At 38.8% G+C, this 22100-nt stretch overlaps 1 protein-coding gene across 1 annotated transcript in view; it reads right to left on the minus strand.

The window, feature by feature from the left end:
* The window catches only part of sgpp1b (sphingosine-1-phosphate phosphatase 1b), a 42744-nt gene that overhangs the window by 16844 nt on the left and 3800 nt on the right, over window positions 1-22100 (minus strand). Inside the window, exon 2 of the mRNA XM_041214561.1 lies at window positions 1003-1092. Coding sequence (XP_041070495.1) covers window positions 1003-1092 — 90 coding nt within the window. The remainder of the gene's footprint in view (window positions 1-1002; window positions 1093-22100) is intronic.

A 22100-nucleotide genomic window follows, 5' to 3' on the forward strand; every position in this document is an offset into this window, starting at 1 on the left:
CAACAACAGTGAATCATGTAGCCCATAAAGTTGCCCAGACTCAAACCCCAGCCAATGCTGAGCTTTTCAGTTCAGAAGCAGCAATAAAAGTTTCATGTTGTAACTAGCTTCAATGCCCTATGGCTAGAAGTTTACATGCATACACAGAACAGGCAAGGACATGATTAGTCTCAATTGTGATTTTCCAAGAGGACAGAAAGTGGGGAGGGAAGTATTATGTCAAATTAGAGAGATAAGTTTTTGTTATAGGCATGATAAAAGACTGTCAATTTCTACCTCAACTGCATTAACAAGGGTGCCAACATTACAGTCTTGCTGACAAACAATAGGCATATGCGTTCAATGTGTGCATTTCCAAGGGCACAGTATATCTCAGCACTAATGTGCGACTATAAACAAAGTTGTGCCTACAAGTTTCTGGCATGCTTTCATACCACTGTTGCATTGCCAGGGTGTCACTTTTGCTAGGTGCTAATGATAAAGAGATTTTCAGGCACATTAAATATCGACTTGAAAACAGCTGACAGAACATCCAGAATTCCTCACAGTCCCACAATTTTTTTTTAAACACAATGGCTATGTCAAAGCAACAATACCTGCAGTGCTAATCAGAGACCCATTGTAATTTAAAATGGGGGATATTTGGTAATGAATTTATGGGAATGCTCCTGACACTACTTATCCCACACCATCAGACATGGAAAACCTGTGACACCACCACTGGAGAGGAAAGGGAAGAATTAACTCAGACCATTTAATAGAGTTAATATTAAGGAAATAAAATTTACCTTATTGGATATCCCTTAGGTTGCATGTGAGAGGAGTGCAGTTTATCCAGAACTCCACTGGCAATTGCAGATTCAAGTAAGTGGCAGTTGGCAGGTAGCAATACCTGCAATGTGTGCGTGTGCCTAATAATTGATATATTATACTTCAAGTCCATTAAATTAGCGAGTAGTCCTAATCAAAAGCAGTATAGTTAAAATCTTGTGATTCACTCACCAGAATAGAATGCATCCCCATGTAGAGTCGACTGAGGCAAACAAGGATACACCAGCTTGAAGCCAGGAGTAGTCCAAATGCATATGGATACTGACAAAGAAATTTTAAAAAATTAGCAATGAACAACTTAACAACTAGATGATCGTTTTGCTGTTGCTTGGATAAATACACTTCTATTTGAGCACACAAATCTGCACAGACTTCTAAACATGTGATGTACAGAATGAGTTCAGTTGTTTCTAATTGATATAAAGCACTTTCTAAAGAATGTTCACCTTCTATAATGTTTCTCAAAGCAGAGTTTCACATTAGTTCTATTGGAAGTTAATCCATTCTGACATTGTCCTCTTTACAAGAGGGTGGGAAGTTGGGAAAAGAAAGGGTGACGTAGAAGTGTTAGTTGTGTCATGTGTTATTTACAACATCAGTAACAGTGCAACACCAGCACTTACAGATTAAATGCATCAGTAATGCTTTTCTAGTCCTTCAAATACAAGGGTACATCTGTCCATCTGCACCTGTCTCCCACAAAATCACACTACATTTCTCAGCTCACTGGTTACAATGTGAATTACAAGGTGACAAAACCACCATTTGCCATTTATGCGCTCCATGCATATAGAAAAGTACAACTAAGTATTCAGAAAAAAAGTTGGCTGCACATACACAAATTATTTAATTACATTGTAGTATAATTAAAGTTGTAAAATTAAAACCAATCTCAAGTTTGTGGTTATGATGCACTGTTAATTTGTACCCACTATGGATCATGTTGAGAAAATAATGGCACACCACTGATTTATGATTCCATAGCCCATTAATACTAAGTCACTCAACAGTGAAGCAAATTTGTGCTTTGGTATGCTTGAACATTTATCTTACATTTGTTTTGAGAAATAGGAGGAATGTTTTAATAGAAATTACAGCAAGGAGGCTATGCAGCCATCATACCTGCACTAGTGAGCACTTTTTAATAGGATCATCAATTCAAATCACATTTCTCTGCCCTTGTTTTGTATTCTTCCTTTGCAAATACAATGCAGTTAAAGTCTCTGCCTGAAAAAGGAAAATGGAGACTCAGCCTGCTCATTTCTTCCCTGATAGGTAATATCTCATTTCTGGTATCATCCTTGTATATTTTTGGCACCCTCTCAAGTGCCTCTGTATCCTCTTTTATAATCGGATGACCAGAACTGCACACCGCACTCTTAAGTGTGGGGTAATTAATGTTCAATACAAGTTTAGCATAGCTTCTCTACTTTTCAATTCTATCGCTCTAGAAATACTCATTTTGCTTTTCCTTTTAAAAAATGGCCTTTTTACCCATATTGTTATATTTAGTGATTTGTGTATTTGTACGCCCAGATCTCTTTGCTCCTCTTCCCTATTTAGATTTTTATTTTCCAAGTAAAATGTGGCCTCATTTTTATTTTCAAAATGTAATGCCTCATACTGGTGTGTTGCGATTCATTTTCCAGTTACATGGCCAATCAGCAAGTTTATTAATGTCTTCTTGTCATTTGTTGCAGTCGTCCTCAGTATTGATTAATGCCATTGCACACTTCCACAATTTGGTGTGATCTGCAAACTTAGCAATAGAATCGACTCCAAAGTCTAAACTGTTACTATAAATTCTGGCATCCCCACCTTCCACCACTCTGAATATCTATTTATCCTTACTCTCTGCTTTTGGTTTTGCAGCCATAATAATTATCTATTCTGATACTTATCCCCTGACTCTATTTACTCTGATTTTATTCATTCATCTATTATGTGATACCCAAATTACATCTACTGCATTACCCATCTCCACTGTATTACTTCTTCAGTTTGAAATTCATGCTGACTTATATTTTACTTTCTTGATGTTTTTCCATTTTTTACTTTAGTGGGACTTCTATTATTTTTCCTACCACTGATGTTCAACTGACAGGATTGAGGGTTATCAACCACATATCAATATTTGAATGTTTGCTGTCATTCAAGATTCCATAAATGCTCCTTATATAAAACAGCAAAACTAACATATAGAAGAGGCAGTTAAAAGCCAATGGTAAACTTTCAGCAATAGTGAAGATAAAATTGGCATTCACACCGTGGCACATTTTCACTGGAGTGCAGAAACAAAGTTGGACTTGATGCAACCTCATCAGTTTTACAAACAACTGCCCTGCATTGATATTCCCCCATGACTGGATTTTACTGGTTCTAGATAAGGAGAAAATAGTTTATTGGTCAAGAGCATTCTGATCCACCCCTGTTGTATAAACACAAGCTTTAAAATCAGAACTTTTCCACATTGCAATGTGTTTATAGATAGACTAAATAATCACCGGGCACACTTAAAAAAAAGAGTTCTAGTCACGTAACTACTCAAAGCCAGTGGTTTATTTATCTCTTTCTGCTACCAACTTCTGTTAAGATTTGTGGCTTTTAGCAAAACATATCAGCAGCTTTTGGGCACATTCTGGCACTGCCCTAAGGGATACACATGTCTTGTTCTAACTGAGGGAACCCAGGCTGTAATTGTATGACTATTTTTTACAGTTTGAAATGCAACATTGTCACATGCAAAAGATTTGAGTTGACTAGAAAATATAAAATAACATTAATTGGGAAATCAAAATTCAGAAAAAATATGCATAGGGAATAAACAGAAGCACACAGTTGACATTCAGACTCCACACCTTTGTGCTGACACACACTTCTGAAAGAGCAGATTTTAAAAAAGAAACACTTGTAGAAGAACACTAGCAGATAGGACTCCTTTCAGGAGCACCACAGGAATTCTATATCTAAATTAGGCTTTGCACAAGTTAGATTCTGATGTTTGAAAACAAGTTCCTAGAACAACATGCTAATATTAACCAGTTTTTAGAAATGAACAAACAAACCAAAGAGCAATCATCTCTTAAAAAGCATCCTTAAACAGAAGATTACTCTGAGCAAGTTTTTAAAAAACATGTTTGAAAGGGATTTATTTTTAAATTAAATGGATGTGCCTAACAGATATCCAGCCTAGTAAATCTGCAATTGTATATTTGTAGTTAAAATTTTATTTGTGCCACATTAGTGCTCATGCTGATTTGTTTTTACAAAGTAGGAAAACACATTTCACCAAATGGCATGATGTAAAATGAAGCATTATCACCTAACCTTCACCTAAGTGCAATTCTGCTGCTGTTTTATAGCTAACACCATCAACTTCCAGGAACAGCAAGGAACACTTCAACAGATAAAACCATAAACCAAATAACTGAACTACCAGACAAGCATCTCTTCAAATCAAGAAGGACTCCTAAAACCACAAATATATTTTGTGAGCACTGTACAAGAAGCTTATGATTTGATTCCCAAACCTGAAGACAACAGTGGCAACAGCACTGTGCAATGGCTAAACTTGGCATTTTTAATGTTGCCATGCACCAAATATAACCACTACAGTCTGGTTTAGTTTCACACTGTACAGTCCATTTATCAACAAAGCCATGCACTGATCTCTGATGAAACGTTAACTCTGTTTCTCTCTCCACAGATGCTATCTGACCTGCTGAGTATTGCTAGCATTCTCTGCTTTTGTTTATTATATTAGTCCAGGCCTTTGGATTACTAGTCCAGTAACATAGCCACAATACTTCTTTACCCATTGATGTTGAATAAACAAGGTTGGGCTGCATAGTCCTGGACATGCAAGAGAGCTTGCTTCCAAAGGTTTGATAGTATTAGAATTCTAGTGAAAAGAAAAGCTGCCTACATGCATTTAAATTACAATTATTTCCACTGTTTTTTATTGGTCTACATTGAAGACTAGTTTGTCCGACTGCTGCTGCAATGTATTGGTAATCCTAACACCAGTGTGGGAATTCTATGATCAGAATAACAGACTGGGGATCCTGTGAAATTCTCTCCCTTGTGGATGATTCTAGGTGAAAATCAGATGGCGCATTTCACTGCATACAGCAACTAAACACTGTAGAGCCATCTCTTGCAAAGCTGCTAGGATCACCACATGCAGAACAGGTTGATTAGAAGTATATAACACTGCAAACATTTTGATAATTTCTCACAACGGAACTGCTAAATCATCCCTCCTCTAGTTTGACAGAGGAATTTAAAAATGTATTTTTTCTGTGAAGCTACTTACGATAAAATTCAATCCCTTGATCACACTAGTGTCTTCTATGCCAACAAATGCTCAATTATATTATAATCCAGCTGTTCAGCCAAATTATAAAAAGTGACTCAAAATGCTAGCAAACTTAAATTCTCTTTCAGAGACTTTCAAACTATTCTGCAGAATTAACCTGACTCCTTTTAACAAATGCATTCCACACTGATAACATGTATTGCTTAAAATATTTTAAAAAACAGAAGATTATTCTGAGCCAGAGATAAAATGCCATTTTGGAGACTCTGAGCGGGTATGAAACACTGATTAACTTGTGACCTGCAATTGATGACGCAGAGGTAGATTTCCAGTCCATGCTGAGTTTGCTAATCTTAACCTTAAATCGGTCACAGGGTTAAGAATGGAGAATCTGTAATATCTAGGACTGACTTTTCTTTGACAGGTTATATTTGAAAAACAGCCTTCAGTAAGTCAGATTTGAACCCAAACATTTTGAGTTTCTCAGATACCTATAGCATTTCTATATCCTAATTACACTGAAATTTCTCAAATGCTTTCGTTGCTCACCCTTACAAATCAATAGGCATAGGAAAACATTACCAACAGTGAAGCTTCTCAATAGATGCTGGAAATGGACAGTGTTACTGCATTACAATTAAAATGTTAGACATAACAACCTATATTTATATAGCCCCTTTAACATAATAAAATGTCCTGAAGTGCTTCACATGAGCGTTATAAAACAAAGTATGACACCAAGCCACATAAGGTGATATGTCAGAATACCAAAAGCTTTGTCAAAGAGGAAGGTTTTAAAAAGTATTTCAAAGAAGTAAAGTGAGGGCTTTTCAGAGCTTACAGCCTATGTAACTGAAGGCGCAGCCACCAATGGTGGAGTGATTAAAGTCAAGGATGCATATGAGGCCAGAATTAGGTGAGCACAGATATCTTGGAGGGTCGAGGGGCTGGAGGAGATTACACAGATAGTGAGGGCGAAGCCATTTTGGAATTTGAGAGAAAGGATGAGCGTTTTAAAAATCAAAATACTGCTTGACTGGGAGCCAATTTAGGTCAGCGACCACAGGAGTAATAGGGGAACAGGATATGGGGTTAATTAATACACAAAAAGTAGAGCTTTGGATGACCTCAAGTTTACAGAGGGTAGAACACAGGAGCCTGGAATGCTTTAGAATAGTCAAGTCTGAAGGTAATGAAGGCATGAATGAAGGTTTAACTTTCATATAGTGCCTAGTTTCAAACTAACCACCAATAACAGAAATTTTGTAAAATTTACAAAAGGAAAAAAGTTCAGATTGCAGGAAATCTTAAATAAAAGAGGAAATACTGAAAATACACTATCTGAAAAATGAAGATAGGTCAACAGCAGCCTAGGTAGCCATTCAGCTCACTATGCTTGTGCCAGCTCTTTGAAAGAGTCACCTCCCCAGTCTTCCCCATGGCTCTGCAAATTTTCCTTTAGAAATGGAAGTGGATATATACTTAAAGTTACTATTGCACCTGTTTCTATCACTCTACCATGCAATTCATTCCATATTAATGCAACTAGCTGAATGAAAAAAAAAGTCCTCATCTTCCCTTGGTTTTGTCAATCTTTGTCCTCTGGTCACTGACCCTTCTCAGTGGTAACAGCTTCTCGTAATGATTTGAACGGCCTCCTTCTGTGCTGTTACTATTCTGTGATTCTTTACTCTATCAAAACAACTATTAAATCTCCTCATAACCTTCTTTGCTCCAAACAGATTGATCCCAGCTTCTTCCTTTTCCATCTGTCGCCTCCTGCAGTCTCTTCACTCCTCCAATTCTGACCTCTTAAGCATCCCCAATTTTAATCTTTCCAACATCACAATTGTACCTTCAGTCCTAAACTCTGGCATTCACCCCCCACCCCCAACATCTCCATCTCTCTCTCTTCCTTTAAAACACTTTGCCCCAAATCTTCAGTCATCTGTCCTAAAATCAGTGACTTGGTGTCAGGTTTTATTTGGCAACTCTCCTGTGAAGTACCTTAGGACATTTTAAAGGTGCTATAGGAATACAAAGTTGTTGCTCTCTAGTCTCACTACTGGTTTGAGATACTACATCAGAACTGTAGCTCTAATGCATCACACTTGCTCTCAAAACAATGATTGATCTGCTACACATGTCCATTATAAAAGAATTGCACTTGTAGCTTTCTGGTATGTTACAAAATCCTATTTAGTATTTAGAGGCCAACCTCAAATAAAAACTGCTCGGAGATTCTTAATCATGAATTCCTAGATGAAGAGTCATATTGGACTCAAAACATTAACTCTTTTCCTCTCTCCACAGATGCTGCCAGAGCTTTTTTGGCACTGTTTTTATTTTTAGCACTCTTTTTAAGTTGGTGAACAGGATTTATGGCATCTATTTCAAAGGTTGCAAAACCACAAAAGGCAGAAAATGTAAAAACCAAAGGGTACTAAAAGTTTCAAAATGTCAGCATACATTTTACCATTATTGAAGAGAGGTCAATGAGAACATTGAGAAATAATACAGCATTAGAGCCTCTCTAGGCCAATATATTAGCCATTACCTACACATAGTGAAATGGGAATCCTGATATGGATAACTGCATTTTTGGTTAGAAATAAAAACATAAGAGCTTAAGAAATAAGAGGAGTAAGCCAATCAACCCCTCAAGTCTGCTTCTTTTTGTGTATATTGGTTAATATTTTAAGATGGAAAGCAGTGTATGACAGTGTTTTATTGATTCTTACTTCCTTGTTTATTGCCTATTGGTTCTCTAAAATGGTGTGCAATTCGAGCGAAAACATCATACTTCAGTGCCAAAGGAACACCAGTAATATTGTGTGGGGAGGGGAACTATTGACCTAGTCAGCAATACCAATCATACACAACCAATCAGAATAACCACTCCCAACATGAAAGCAGGCTCAACCAACAACCAGACAATCCGAATGGTCACGTCATGGCAAAGGGTAAGGAGCATCTAACCACATTCTGAATGAAAAACAGGGCTAGGTCTGACATGTCTCATTTTGCAAGTCAACATTCCCAGCAATCACTCTGAAGTCAAAGTGTTACTTGCAACTGTTGCACAACAACCTAGAAGCTGCACAAAGTTGCTGTGTCTGATAAATTCATGTAGAATTCCAAATGTTGAGGCAAAATTAAGAGTGCAAGGTTCGCACTCAATGCTGGTAGATGTTTGTTAAATAAATAATCGAAGTACAGCCACTTGGACTGCATTTAAAATGTCTTCTACTAAAATTAGTGCATGCAGCCAGAATTGTTGTAGTAATCAACAATTTTTATTGAATAACAGATCTGGCCACAGCTCCCATCATAATCACCTACCCCTGAAAGTTCCCAAAATTAGTTAAATTAGTGCCAGATCTTTCCATGTTTGGATTGGTGCTTAGTCTTAAAGCCAACTAACAACTTTAAGAACGAATAGGCAAAATTTGTACAACTCCCTTTCCTCACTTCTGCAATCAGGGCTTTAAAGGGATCGCCCCTAATCCTTTTTGGCCATTTGTTTTGATAACAAAATATAAAATCAAATTCCAAAGGGTTTCACATATAATAAAACTAAACTATGTAATAAATAAATATTTAATGACTTACCATCTTGACAGCAAGGCTGTATATTAGATTAGACCAGAAGCTGAAAAGAGTGGCTAAGTCTTTTCTGTTCCCAATAAAAAGAACCTCATCTCCTAAATTATTAAATATGGTATGTATATGTTAATGAGCACCTCTTAATGGGAACCCTGATCGAATGTTACCTTGCACAAGTTTAAAAAAGGTAGTCCGGACAATATTGAGTGACTTAAACTGTCGACTTTTTCCACTTACACACCCAAGTATACATTAGCGAACAACAGAGATATCTCTGTGGGAGAGATGCAGCGTACACAAGTCATTCCATCAGTCTTGAAACATCACTACACTGTTGGTTACTGTCCATTCACAATGTTGGGATATCGCCATCAGAACTTTAGAGTATGGTATACATTGCAGGTTATTTCCTTGAAATTATTTGTATATTAAGTTGATATCAAACCACATTTGACTGAGTGTGGCATCAAGGAGCCCCAGCAAAACTGGAGTCAATGGGAATCAGGGGGAAAACTCTCCATTGGTTGGAGTCATACCTAGCACAAAGGAAGATGGTTGTGGTTGTTGGCAATCATTCATCTCAGTTCCAGGACATCACTGCAGGAGTTCCTCAGGATGTCCTCAGCCCAACCATCTTCAGCTGCTTCACCACCGACCTTCCTTCCATCAGGTGGTCAGAAGTGGGGATGTTCACTGATGACTGCACAATGTTCAGCACCATTCGTGATTCCTCACATACTGAAACAGTCCATGTCCAAATGCAGCAAGACCTGAGCAATATCCAGGCTTGGACTGACAAGTGGCAAGTAACATTCGCGCCACACAAGTGCTGGGCAATGACCATCTCCAACAGGGGAGAATCTAAGCATCGCCCTTTGACGTTCAATGGCGTTACCATCATTGAATCCCCCATTATCAACATCCTGGGGGTTACCATTGACCAGAAACTGAACTGGATTAGCCATATAAATACTGTGGCTACAAGAGCAGGTAAGAGGTTAGGAATTCTGCAATGGGTAACTCACCTCCTGACTCCCCAAAGCCTGTCCACTATCTACAAGGCACAAGTCAGGAGTGTGATGGAATACTCCCCACTTGCTTGGATGAGTGCAGCTCCCACAACACTCAAGAAGCTTGACACTGTTTGATTAGCAACACATCTACAAACATTGACTCCCTCCACCACTGGCGCACAGTAGCAGCAGTGTGTACGATCTACAAGATGCAGTGCAGGGATTCACCAAGGCTCCTTAGACAGCATCTTCCAAACCCACGGCCACTACCATCTAGAAGGACAAGGGCAGCATATAAATGGAAACACCACCAGCTGGAAGTTCCCCTCCAAGTCACTCAACATCCTGACTTGGAAATATATCGCTGTTCCTTCACTGTCGCTGGGTCAAAATCCTGGAACTCCATTCCTAACAGCACTGTGAGTGTACCTACACTACATGGACTGCAACGGTTCAAGAAGGCACCACATTCTCAAGGGTAACTAGGTATTGGGAATAAATGCTGGCCCATAAAAGCAAATCCCACAATCCATGAATGAATAAAAAAAAGAGACTGGAACCTACAGTCATAATGGAAGCTGGCCTTTGATGGATGGGTTATATAGAATTTGGACAGTAGCTGGCTTTCCAATAAACACAGCACATTCTTGCTATAATGTCTTGTTATAATCTCCAATTTTCTAACAATAGTGTGACAATGATACAGAAGTCACACTGTCGGGGCAAGGGCAAAAGCCAATGCAAGTCCAAATAACTGCTACAAACAGGACCATATTAATAAAGCACAATAACTTATATTTGTCTAATGCCTTTCATATAAAATTGATTTTGAAATCAGATGGGGAATGGCATAACAGAAGGATTTACGGAGACAAGGATGGAGATGCAGAGACTTAAAACTCTAGCAGACCAAATATCTGGCAATTGTGGAGTACATACGAGACAATATTAATTTACTATGTTTCATTGAAGGAAAGCTAAAGTATCAGTCCACACTTTTTGCAGAGATAGAAGTGTATGATGATTGAAACTGAGCATGCAATGTAGGCTGATATTTCAGCACATTACTGGAGGAGGGGTCTAACAGGAGTGTCAGAGGTGCTGCTGCTGGAATGAGATAGGATCTGACATTCTGAATAACTATTAAAGTGGGAATAGATAGATCCTATGGCACCACTCAAGGTGCAGAATCTATTCAACATATTAGTCAACATTATTCTTTCAACTAAAACCACAAAAATCAGGTTATCTGGTAATCTACTCCCTTAGCTGTTCTCACACTTCCGTCCAACACAAAAGTGGCTACGATTAATTGGCTTCGAATTGTTTTAGGATATCCTGAGAATAGAAATGTATTATATCAGTGCAAGTTCCTTCGTTTATTAACACACTGCATGGAAAGCACTTTGGGGGAAAAAAAAAGAATCACTGTATATTTTCAGGCAGAGCAAGTTAGAAGTTGGTAGGGGACACAGTGCAAGGACCCTTGACTCAATAAGAAAAAACACTTATTTAGCATTCTTAAGCTCGATACAGGATTTTACCAAGAACCCCACTCTCCAAACATGGGTGCCAGGTCCTGTATTACCTCTGTTTCTGGCATTTAAGCCTACCCTCCAAAAACTCCAAACTCTGGCCTCTGTTAAAAGTCCCTTACATTTAAAATACCCAAGAGAGCAGAACTAAAAGGAACAAAGTACTATATAAGATTAATAATTAGTGTTTAATTACTGTCTTGCTAAACATATACACTATACAACGCTAGATTGCTCACAAGTAAACTTAACGCTTGCAGTAATGAAATACTAGCAATCTGTTGGACTCTGCTCCCTGAAACTAATGACTGAACTCCTAGGATTTATTTTACATAATAATGCTCAACTGCAACGGTTAAAGATACAAAAAAGGATTAAAATTTCTGTCGAAGGGTCATGAGGACTCGAAACGTCAACTCTTCTTCTCCGCCGATGCTGCCAGACCTGCTGAGTTTTTCCAGGTAATTCTGTTTTTGTTTTAAAATTTCAATTGTTTATTATGTGACACTGATGCAAAAATTTAGTTAGAAAAATAATTGATTTACGTCCTTGAATCAATTAACCGCATAAAGCAGTAAAAGTTGTGTATTTGATTTCTGAAGCTGATGTAATTATAAAACTTTAAAATTCACATGGCTGAATTGCAGGTCTTAGCATTGTTACATTTTATATTTGCTGCCAAGGACCCCCCCCACCCCCAGACTGCATTTACTCACTATGAAGGCAAGGAAAGAAAATAAAATCACCTGAACTGAACAAACTCAATGTTTAAAGTGATTGTGTGCCAAAGTCAAATAATGGAGAAGTAACAATGGAACTTCTGGAACCCAGCACGAATGCTGGAGCACAAAGGTTCCTGTGTGGTTCAACAGAAAACTGTTGTCCACTAAAAGTCTTCATTACAGCTTTAAATATATATAGTATTTACAGGATTATCCAGGCTATTTATATGCAGTCAGTTAGCTGCATATTACTCATACTGAGGTTAGAAGAACATATATTTCTGCTGAAGTTCAGACAACAGTTTTAATATTTCAAGGAGGTTGATTCATGTGCTAACATGCTTAGAGGGAAAAAATAAACTCGTATTTAAATACCACTTTTCACAATCTCAGGACGCTCCAAAGAGCTTTACAGCCAAAGTACTTTTGTGGTGTAGCCAATGTTGTAATGTCAGAAATACAGCAGTCAATTTGTGCACAGCAAGCTCCCGCAAACAATAGTGATTATGACCAGATAATTATTTTTCGAAAGTGATGTCAATCAAGTGGTACATATTGACTAGGGCACCGGCTATTAACTCCACTGCTTTGCTTCAAAGTCTTTATGCCCACCTGAGAGAACAGTCCTTGAATCAATTAACCACATAAAGCAGTAAAAGTTGTGTATTTGATTTCTGAAGCTGATGTAATTATAAAACTTTAAAATTCACATGGCTGAATTGCAGGTCTTGGCATTGTTACATTTCATATTTGCTGCCAAAGATCCCCCCCAGACTGCATTAACTCACTAACATCTCATCTGAACTAAGACACCTCAGGTAGTGCTGCAATTCTACAACATTGCACTGGAACGTCAGCCTAGATTTTTTGCGCTCAAATCTCTGGAGTGGAACTTGAACCCAGAGTCAGAGGCAAGAGTGCTACAACTGAGCCATGACTAACACAGCATCCAATTGGGGGGAAAAAAAAATCAAATTTATGAGGTGGAAGCCAACAAATGTTACCCAAGTGAATGCTGAGTGTTTGGATGCATTGCTACTCAAATGGCCAGCAGGTGCAATTGCAGAAGTGAAGTAACCATGTGCAGACTCTTTTCAGACAGGAAAAGAGGGCTCCTGTGCCTTGGCAGCAACATGTTAAGCCATAATTTTTTTGTACTGTCAGCTATGGCTGAGTTGGTAACACTCCTGCTGGAGTCGCAATGTTCTGGGTTCAAGTCTCATTCTGGGGCTTCAGCATGAAAACTCAAGGCTGACACTCCAGACTAGTATGGAGGGAATGTGGCACTGTCAAAGGCGCCTTCTTTCTAATGAGATGCTAAACCAAGGTCCCACCTGCTTGTTTGAGTGGTTGTAAAATATCCCCATGGCACTATTTTAAAAAAGAGCAAAGGGAATTATCTCCAGTGTTCTGGCCAATACTTATCCCTCAGTCAACATCATAAAAAATTATATGGTCAGTATCACATTGCTGTTTGTGGCCGTTTACTGTGTGCAAATTGGCTACCACATGTCCTACTTTACAACAGTCACTACAATTCATATATATTTCCTTGAATGCAAAGCACTTTGAGAAGTACAATGGTTTTGGTAACTGCTATATAAACGCCATGACGTGGCAGATGATGTGTGTCAGGCGCATCGAATCCACGAGGGAAACATGTTCATGCTATCACAAAGGTTTTGCAATTTGTGTTTATTTCGAGGTGCATGCCCTGAATTCAGAAGTAATAAGTCCACCACAGCTTCAGAGATTTTTAAAAAAAAACTAAATTAAACATTTATTAACAAAAGAAAAGATTTCAAGCCCGCACATAGGTCTGCAAATTACTACCATAATAATTCCTAAAACCCCTAATTAATCTAAATCCCTAATAAATCTTTTTTTTATTTCTAACCTCCATTGATTGGTCTTATGGATTTCCAAAATCAAAAGAAATTAGAGGATGCTGGTTTTTTTGGAGTTCCTTTCACTTTTAACTTTAGAACCATAAAAAAATGGTCCCATATTGTACACTGTGAAAACTGAAATGAGAAATTAATATCCACTGTGTGCATTTTCTACAACACAAGCATTCATAGAAGGTATTTTTTTCTATAAATCTCATACAGCAGTTATTATCTATAGGCTCCAAGAACCTCGATTCTAATAAAAACAAATTAACAGTGCATTTAAAGCTGATAATGTTATTGGAAGAAACGACAGTTCAGGCATTTATATGGAATCTTTCATGACCTCAGTGCATCCCTAAATACTTTATATCCAATGAAGTACTTTAAAACTATGGTCACTGCTATAACATAGGAAACGCAGCAGGACTTTTCCTACTATTTAGTAATCTCACCAGATGATTTGACTATATTTTAATAACAAATTTCTTGGAAGTTACTTCATCTTCTTTCCCCAACAGGGTCTCTACCCATGGCTGAAGGAGCAGAAGATCTATATGCTCCCAAGTTGCATCCCAAATCAAATCAGAAATGTAGTGTTATATTGCACAAAATGATTTCAGAGATTATTCCAAATGTGGAAGAATCTGTTTTGCCATGATGGCTCAGTGTATAAAAACTCATATCACTCCACTCAGGTACGCAAACATAAGAATTGTTAATACAGAGATAGGCTTATAGTGCCTAAAGGCCTGTGTTTAGAAAAATATTCTTCAGTATTATGCACCAGAAATTTACAACAATGCATTGTGTATACAGCTCATGACAGAAAACATTGTTGTAATTGAAATCACAAGGTGCATTCCACCTGCAAAAGGCTTACCTTAAATGAGAGGTTACTGTAATAGATATGCCAACTAAAATAGATCTTTTTTAAAAAATTCATTTGTGGGATGTGGGCTTCGCTGGCTGGGCCAGCATTTATTGCCCCATCCCTAGTTGCTCGAGAAGGTGATGGTGAGCTGCCTTCTCGAACCGCTGCAGTCCATGTGGTGTAGGTACACCCACAGTGCTGTTAGGAAGGGAGTTCCAGGATTTTGACTCAGCGACAGTGAAGGAACAGCGATGTATTTCCATGTCAGAATGTTGAGTGACTTTGAGGGGAACCTCCAGGTGGTGGTGTTCCCATCTCTCTGCTGCCCTCGTCCTTCTAGGTGGTAGTGGTCATGGGTTTCGAAAGTGCTGTCTAAGGAGCCTTAGTGAATTCCTCCAGTGCATCTTGTAGATGATACACTGCTGTCTGCCATGATCTTACTGAATGGCGAAGCAGGCATGAAGGGCCGAGTGACCTATTGCTTTTAATTCATACCTAACCAGCTTTAGCTGCAGTTAGTAAGCAGACATCATGCTATGCAAGGGATTGAAACTACACATCCCTAACACCTCTGACATCAAGCTAGTCACAAAAAGTTCAACAAATTTTAAGCTCAAGTTTTACCAGCACTTTAAAGAAAGGTAGAGCGTAAATCATTCTAATTATGTTTGAATTTTAAATCTAGTTATAAAGTGGCTACATATTTATAATGCAAAAAATGGAAACAGCCATTTACAAGCAACCATAAGTGTGGATCAGTCTTATCCACTGCCCAGCTTCAGGACAACATAACGTTGCAGCCCCATTATTTTGCACAATGTGCACACTAAATTGATTCCTTGGACGAGAGGGTCATCTTATGAGGAGAGACTGAGTAGAATATGTATTCACTGGAGTTTGGAAGAATGGAGGGTGGCTTCATTGAAACAGGCAAGATTTGGAGAGGGGTTGACAGGGCAGCTGCTGCTTCCCAAGGGTCTAGAACTGTGGTTGGGATAAAGTCTTGGGATAATGGGTGGTCCATTTCGGACCGAGATGAGGAGAAATTTCTCCTCTTAGACAGTGGTGAACCTTTGGAATTCCTTATCCCAGAGGGCTGTGGATGCTCAAATCACTGAGCACATTCAAGACTGATAGATTTTTGAACTATAAAGGGAATCAAGGAATATGGGGAACTCAGGTCAAGGATCAGCCATTATATTAAATGGTGGAGCAGATTCAAGGGGCCGTATGACCTGCTCCGTTTTCTTCTGAAGAATAATGGTAATTCTATAGCACAGAGGAAACTGCTCAGTACACTTCCAATGAATAAAAGACATATGAAGGAAAAGTGGAGGAGAAAAAATGGAGGAAAGTGACAGTTGAGTCAAGGATGGATCAAAAAGGTTCACAGCAGTTAGGATGAGAAATTAAATTATTTTGTTGCTAATGGAAGACAATTCTCAATTCAGGGAATAAAAACTAAATGAGTTGATGTTACAATAGTTCATCAGTATTGCAATAGCTAGGAACTTGCAAGAAAGTTGCCTTTTTTTTAAGGAAATGGTGCGTGCTGGTTACCCAAGAGGCAAACAGGAAGGGAGGGCAACAGGAAATTAAAAGGTATTCCGATGAACTAATTGTCCCTAAAAATCCCTACATGTTAAACTTTAACAGCCTCTAGGTTGCATATAGTAATTACTAAAATACACTGTATAAAACTTTGAAATAGCCACTGGCGTTCCAATGTGTGCAGCAATTTATGAGACAGTACCTGTCATCCAGCTTTGAAGCTCTTAACCTCTGGAAATAAATGTGTTTTCATAGAGTCACTTGAAACCAATTGGCTACAATGTTACTCTGTAGCCCTTAAGGAGCCAATTTTTACTAATTCGCTCAGCTTTTGCCCACACATCATTAACTGGTTACGTAATTGCAGGTCATTACGTAATTCCTGCCAGAAACTGAATTCTTGATTATTTCCCAGTGGGAATGGATACAGCTGCTTCTGACAGCTTTGGATACAGAAACAAACTGATCATGCTGTAGCTGAGGCACAACATAAAGTGAATGTTACTTCTCTAACTGGGGGTTGAAATTAAGCAGCACCCAAGAGACTGTGCTAAAATAAATTGGTATTAAGCTTTCACAATAGTCGAACCAGGAGATCATGTTTATCACAATACATTGTTAAATAAAATTATATAGCTCAGGCATCCTTGATTTCTTGTGAGGCTGTCCCCATGCAGGTACTTATTGACTCTCTTAGAGGCTGCAAGGAGAAAGTAAATGAAGACACACTGGTCAGGTGATGGCAAACTTTGTTTTTAAAAGCTTAGATATTGTAACAGGAAAGTCTTGGCAGAAGTGGGTAAATTATAAATCATGCTAAGACACCTTACAGTGAGTTGCGACTTGAACAGCAAGGGTGAGGGTCAAGCCAGAGCCTGTAGGATGGTGCAACTGAAGCCTTGGAAAAACATGAGGGGGAATTTCAGAGAAGGATTGCAAAAGAGAAAAAAGACTAGAGACCACAAAGGACAGAAGGATCACCATTAACAAAAAGGAGATAGGAAGAAAACTAACGTAAACATACGAACCAAGAGCAGTCAGCTACTCGGCCCTTCATGCTTGCTCCACCATTCAATAAGATCATGATGGATCTAATTTCAACTTCAACACTGCATTCCCACCTACCTGATAATCTTTCATCCCCTTGCTTATCAAGAATCTATCTAGCTGTGCCTTAAAATGCCCAAAGACTCTTCTTCACCACCTTTTGATGAAGAGAGTCCCAAAGACTCTGAGGGAAAAAATTCTCATCTTTGCCTTAAATGAGTGACTCATTTTTTAAACAGTGGCCCCTAGTACTAGATTCTCCCACAAGAGGAAACATCCTCTCCACATTAAGAATCCTCTGTATCTTATATGTTTCAATTAAGTCACCTCTTACTCTTAACTCAAGAGAGATTGCATAACGATTCAAACCACATCTGCTTAGGCCATTGGAAACAGGAAATGTTGAAACAAAAATGTCAAAAGGTTTGACTGATGTAAGTCAAAGTTACACAAACTTAATTGCTAAAAACAGACTTGTGGGTAGGAGGGTGAATAGGTTCTACATTTACTCATGACAGGCCACTGTTGCAGTGGGCATCACTAATCTCATATCATTCATAATGCAGAGACCAGTGTACAATGATACACAAGGTGTCACTGTTCATGGAAATACAGCACTCAGTGCACAGCAACCATATAGGAGAATTAATTTCAATTCAGGCCTGAATGTTTCTTCTGAAAAGATTAAAAAAAAATTATGAAGCCACAGTCAATTCCAATGAGATAGGATTAATTTATATGACAAGTCTTTTGTTTTGAATTGAAAAGCCATTACAAATCACTGTTGGAATATTGTGCTGAATGAGTTTTACTTTTACTTTAAAGTATCAGTGGGCCCTCTGAGCTTTGCTCACAGCAAGCTGGATGGCACAGGTTTGTGTAGATAGTATTACCTTATAATGCACAATGCATTATGCTGCTTCTAAGATCGACAGATGTAGCATAAAATCTAATCGCTGTTAAGAAAATGCAGGGTGAGATCAGATTGGTAGGTTTTTATTATTCTGGCTTCAGAAAAACGGGGGAATGGTAGCATAGTGGTAATGTTACTCGAAGAGGAATCCAGGGGCCTGGGCTAATGCGGTGGGAATGAGTTCAAATTCAACCAAAGCAACTGGGGGAATTTAAATTTTATTAACAAATCTGGAAGCTAGTCTTATTAATGATCATGAAGCTACAACACAGAACTATGTGCATTTGAACAGCAGAAGCAGCATGCTACAGACAGAGCTAAGTAATCCCACAACTAACAGATCAGTCAAAGCTTTGCAATTCTGTTACATCCAGTTGTAAATGGTGATGGACAATAAACAATCAACTGGAGGAGATGGTTCCACAAACCTCCCCATCCTCAATGATAATGGAGCCTAACACAGTGCAAAAGACAAGGCTGAAGCATTTGCAACCACCTTCAGTCAGAAGTGTCGAGTGGATGATCTATCATGGCTTCCTCCCAAGGTCCCAAGCATCACAGATGCCAGTCATTAGCCAATTCAATTCACTATGCGGTATCAAGAAACGCCATGGGCTCTGGCAATACCCCGACTGTAGCAATGAACACTGCTTGAGGACTAGCCACACATGTAGCCAAGCAGTTCCAGTACAGCTACCTGTCTGGCAATGTAAAAAATTCCCAAAACCAATAATAACCTGCTCACCAATGCTCTGTTTTTGTTCAGCCAGGGTCAATCAGCTCCAGACCTCGTTACAGGCTTGGGGCTTGGTCTGAACATGGACAAAAGAGCTGCATGCCAGAGGAGGGGGGAAAGTGACTGCCAGCATTTGACCAAGCAAAACTGAAGTCAATGGAAACTGGTGGGAAACTCTCCATTAATTGAAATCATACCTAGCACAAAGGAATATCAATGTGGTTGTTGGTGACAAATCATCTCAGTTCTAGGACATCAATACAGGAGTTCCTCAGGGTAGTGTCCCAAGCCCAACCATCTTCAGCTGCTTCATCAATGGCCTTCCTTCCATCATGAGGTCAGAAGTGGGGATATTTGCTAATGATTGTACAGTGTTCAGTACCATTTGCATCTCTTCAGATAGTGAAGCAGTCCGTATCCGTATGCAACAAGACATGAGCAACCTTTAGGCTTGGGCTGATAAATGGCAAATAACATTTGCACCACAAAAGCGCCAGGAGAAGACCATCACCAGCAAAAGAAAATTTAACTACCTCCCTTTGACATTTAGTGGTGTTGCCATCGCTGAATCTCCCATCATAAAATCCTGCAAAGGGGGAGGGATCACCAGAAACTTAACTAGACCAGCCATATAAATACTGTGGCTATGTAACAGGTCTGAGATTGGGAATTCTGTGGTTCGTAACTCACCTCCTGACTCTCCACAGCCTGTCCACTATCTATAAGGCAGCATTTAGGGGTATGATAGAATACTGTACACTTGCCTAAATGAGTATATCTGCAAAACACTCAAGGAGCTCAATGCTATTCAGGATAAAGCAGCCTACTTGATCTCATCCACCTTAAATTTTCAAGCCCTCCTCAATCGGATCACAATGGCAGCAGCGTGTACCGTCGAAAAGACGCACTGCAGCGACTCCTCAAGCGTCTTTCAAAAGCGTCTTCCAAACCCACAACTTCCACCATCTCATAGGACAAGGGCAGCCGATGCATGGAAACACCACCAACTGCCAGTACCCCCCCAAGCTGTACACCATCCTGATTTGGAACTATACCACTCTCCTTTGCTAGGTCAAATCCTGGAACTCTTTGCCTAATAGCATTGTAGGTGTACCTACATCATATAGACTGCAATGGTTCATGGCAATGGCTCATCTTTTCAAGGGATAGGCAATAAATCCCCTTGCCAGCGATACTTACATCCGATGAATGTCGCAGCAGGCCATTCTAGCAATCAAAGTATCACTCCCAGGGTGAAGTTCTTCAACCGCATTTCACAAAAATGCAATAACAGCACAGGATCCACAACAAATACCAGATCAAAGAAATTAACTAATTCAATGTTAGTCCCCAAAAAGCAAATTTCCACCTTTACTTAAACCAGGTGCCAACTAGCAGGAGAACCTAGACATTGACATTAATAAACGCCATGGGCTCCGGCAAGTACTGGGCTTTATGCTCTCAGTTTCTTTTACACTGAGGCGCCAAGAGTATGGAGAAAATTATATACGGAGAGTGATGTTCAGCATTAAAATTTGGTCAGGGTTGCCCCAACGGCTGCCAGTGTGTGAATCCAAAGAACAGCTAGGGGTTACATGTTAGGAAAATGTAAGACCTGATTTCTTGACTTGAGATTGACCTTTTCAAGGGCAAATTGGAATGAGCAATAAATGCTGACAAAGCCAGCGATACCCACATCCCATGAAAGAAGAAATCAAGAAAACTGTAATATCTGCCAAGTTATCTGATCTTAGCTGAGACAATGTATGGGTTAAAAATTTGCCTCAGTACCACAAAGTACAGAAAGAGAGAGAGGTAGGAAAGAGAAACAAATGAGCCATGGTTTCACTTCTAATCATTAGCCAATGATCCCTGCTGGAAGTCTGCATGAAGGGTATCAGGTGAGTCCATAATGATCGCATGCAATCCCTGCAGCCACTTATCAAATGGAAATGCTTACACATGAATAATGGAACAAGGTACTGAAGGCAACTACTGATAACGCTTGTGGAAATGTGCAGCAGGGAAGTCCTCCATGGGATGGAAAGGGAAATTGGCAATAAGAAAAAAACTCAATTTTTTTATGCCCAACAACTTATTAATCTAACCTTGGAAAAATGCATTTGATAATAATTGGCACCCAGTTTCAAAGAGACGAGAAGGTTATTTCCTTATTACTGTTATCCCTAACAAATACAGGAAGTAGCATTCATTTAAGAACATTAAAACAAATCTCAAGGTTCACAGCTTTAAAATTAGATTACCCAAAATATTAATTTTATCTCCAACTCCTGCTCACATCATAACATCTCATTCATGACAACCCGATAACAGTTGCAAGTCCCCCTTAACTTTTCCATTTTTAAATCATCTAAGGCTCACTGTTAGATTTTCCACTTGCAAACATTAACTCTGTTTCTCTTCACAAGTGCTGCCCCGACCTGCTGAATATTTCCAGCATTTGTTGTTTTTATTTCATGCTTCCAGCATCTACAGCATGTTGCTTTTGTGTTAGTGGGTAAAACAGAGTAGAGTCAGAGTAGTACCAGGAATTCTAAATTTGACATCAGCATCCATAGGTTAGGGGAGGGAAAGAAGCAACCTGTATTACTATTTCTGATCACTATCCAGTGATTCTGAAAAAAATAGATGCAAAAGAACAATGGTAGATTAGTACAAATTGGGCACAACTGAAATACCCCACAGTATAATTTGTTATCTAGCCTCATGAAAAATCACTAATTGGAATAGGTGTCATACTGCAGTTTCAATATTGCTCATCCAAGACAGGGAAGATAAAATAGAAAGCACTTTTTTTTCAAAGTGTGACAAATATTCTCAGTAGAACAGACATGAAATTTTATTCTATACTTTGTAATATATCCCTCAAGTGTCATTTCAGGATTTTAACGATAACGTTTCCATGTGGAATTCAAAAACTAACAGTGATATTCCTCATAGTTATAGCTTGTTGACTCATCATTCAAATATTGCAAGTATAGTTAGTATTGGAAAGCTAGCTGTAATTTGTCAAGAGTTTTGAACATCAATTAGCAATCTAACTT

Source organism: Carcharodon carcharias, chromosome 20, assembly GCF_017639515.1.
Source record: "Carcharodon carcharias isolate sCarCar2 chromosome 20, sCarCar2.pri, whole genome shotgun sequence".
Classification (NCBI taxonomy): Eukaryota; Metazoa; Chordata; class Chondrichthyes; order Lamniformes; family Lamnidae; genus Carcharodon; species Carcharodon carcharias.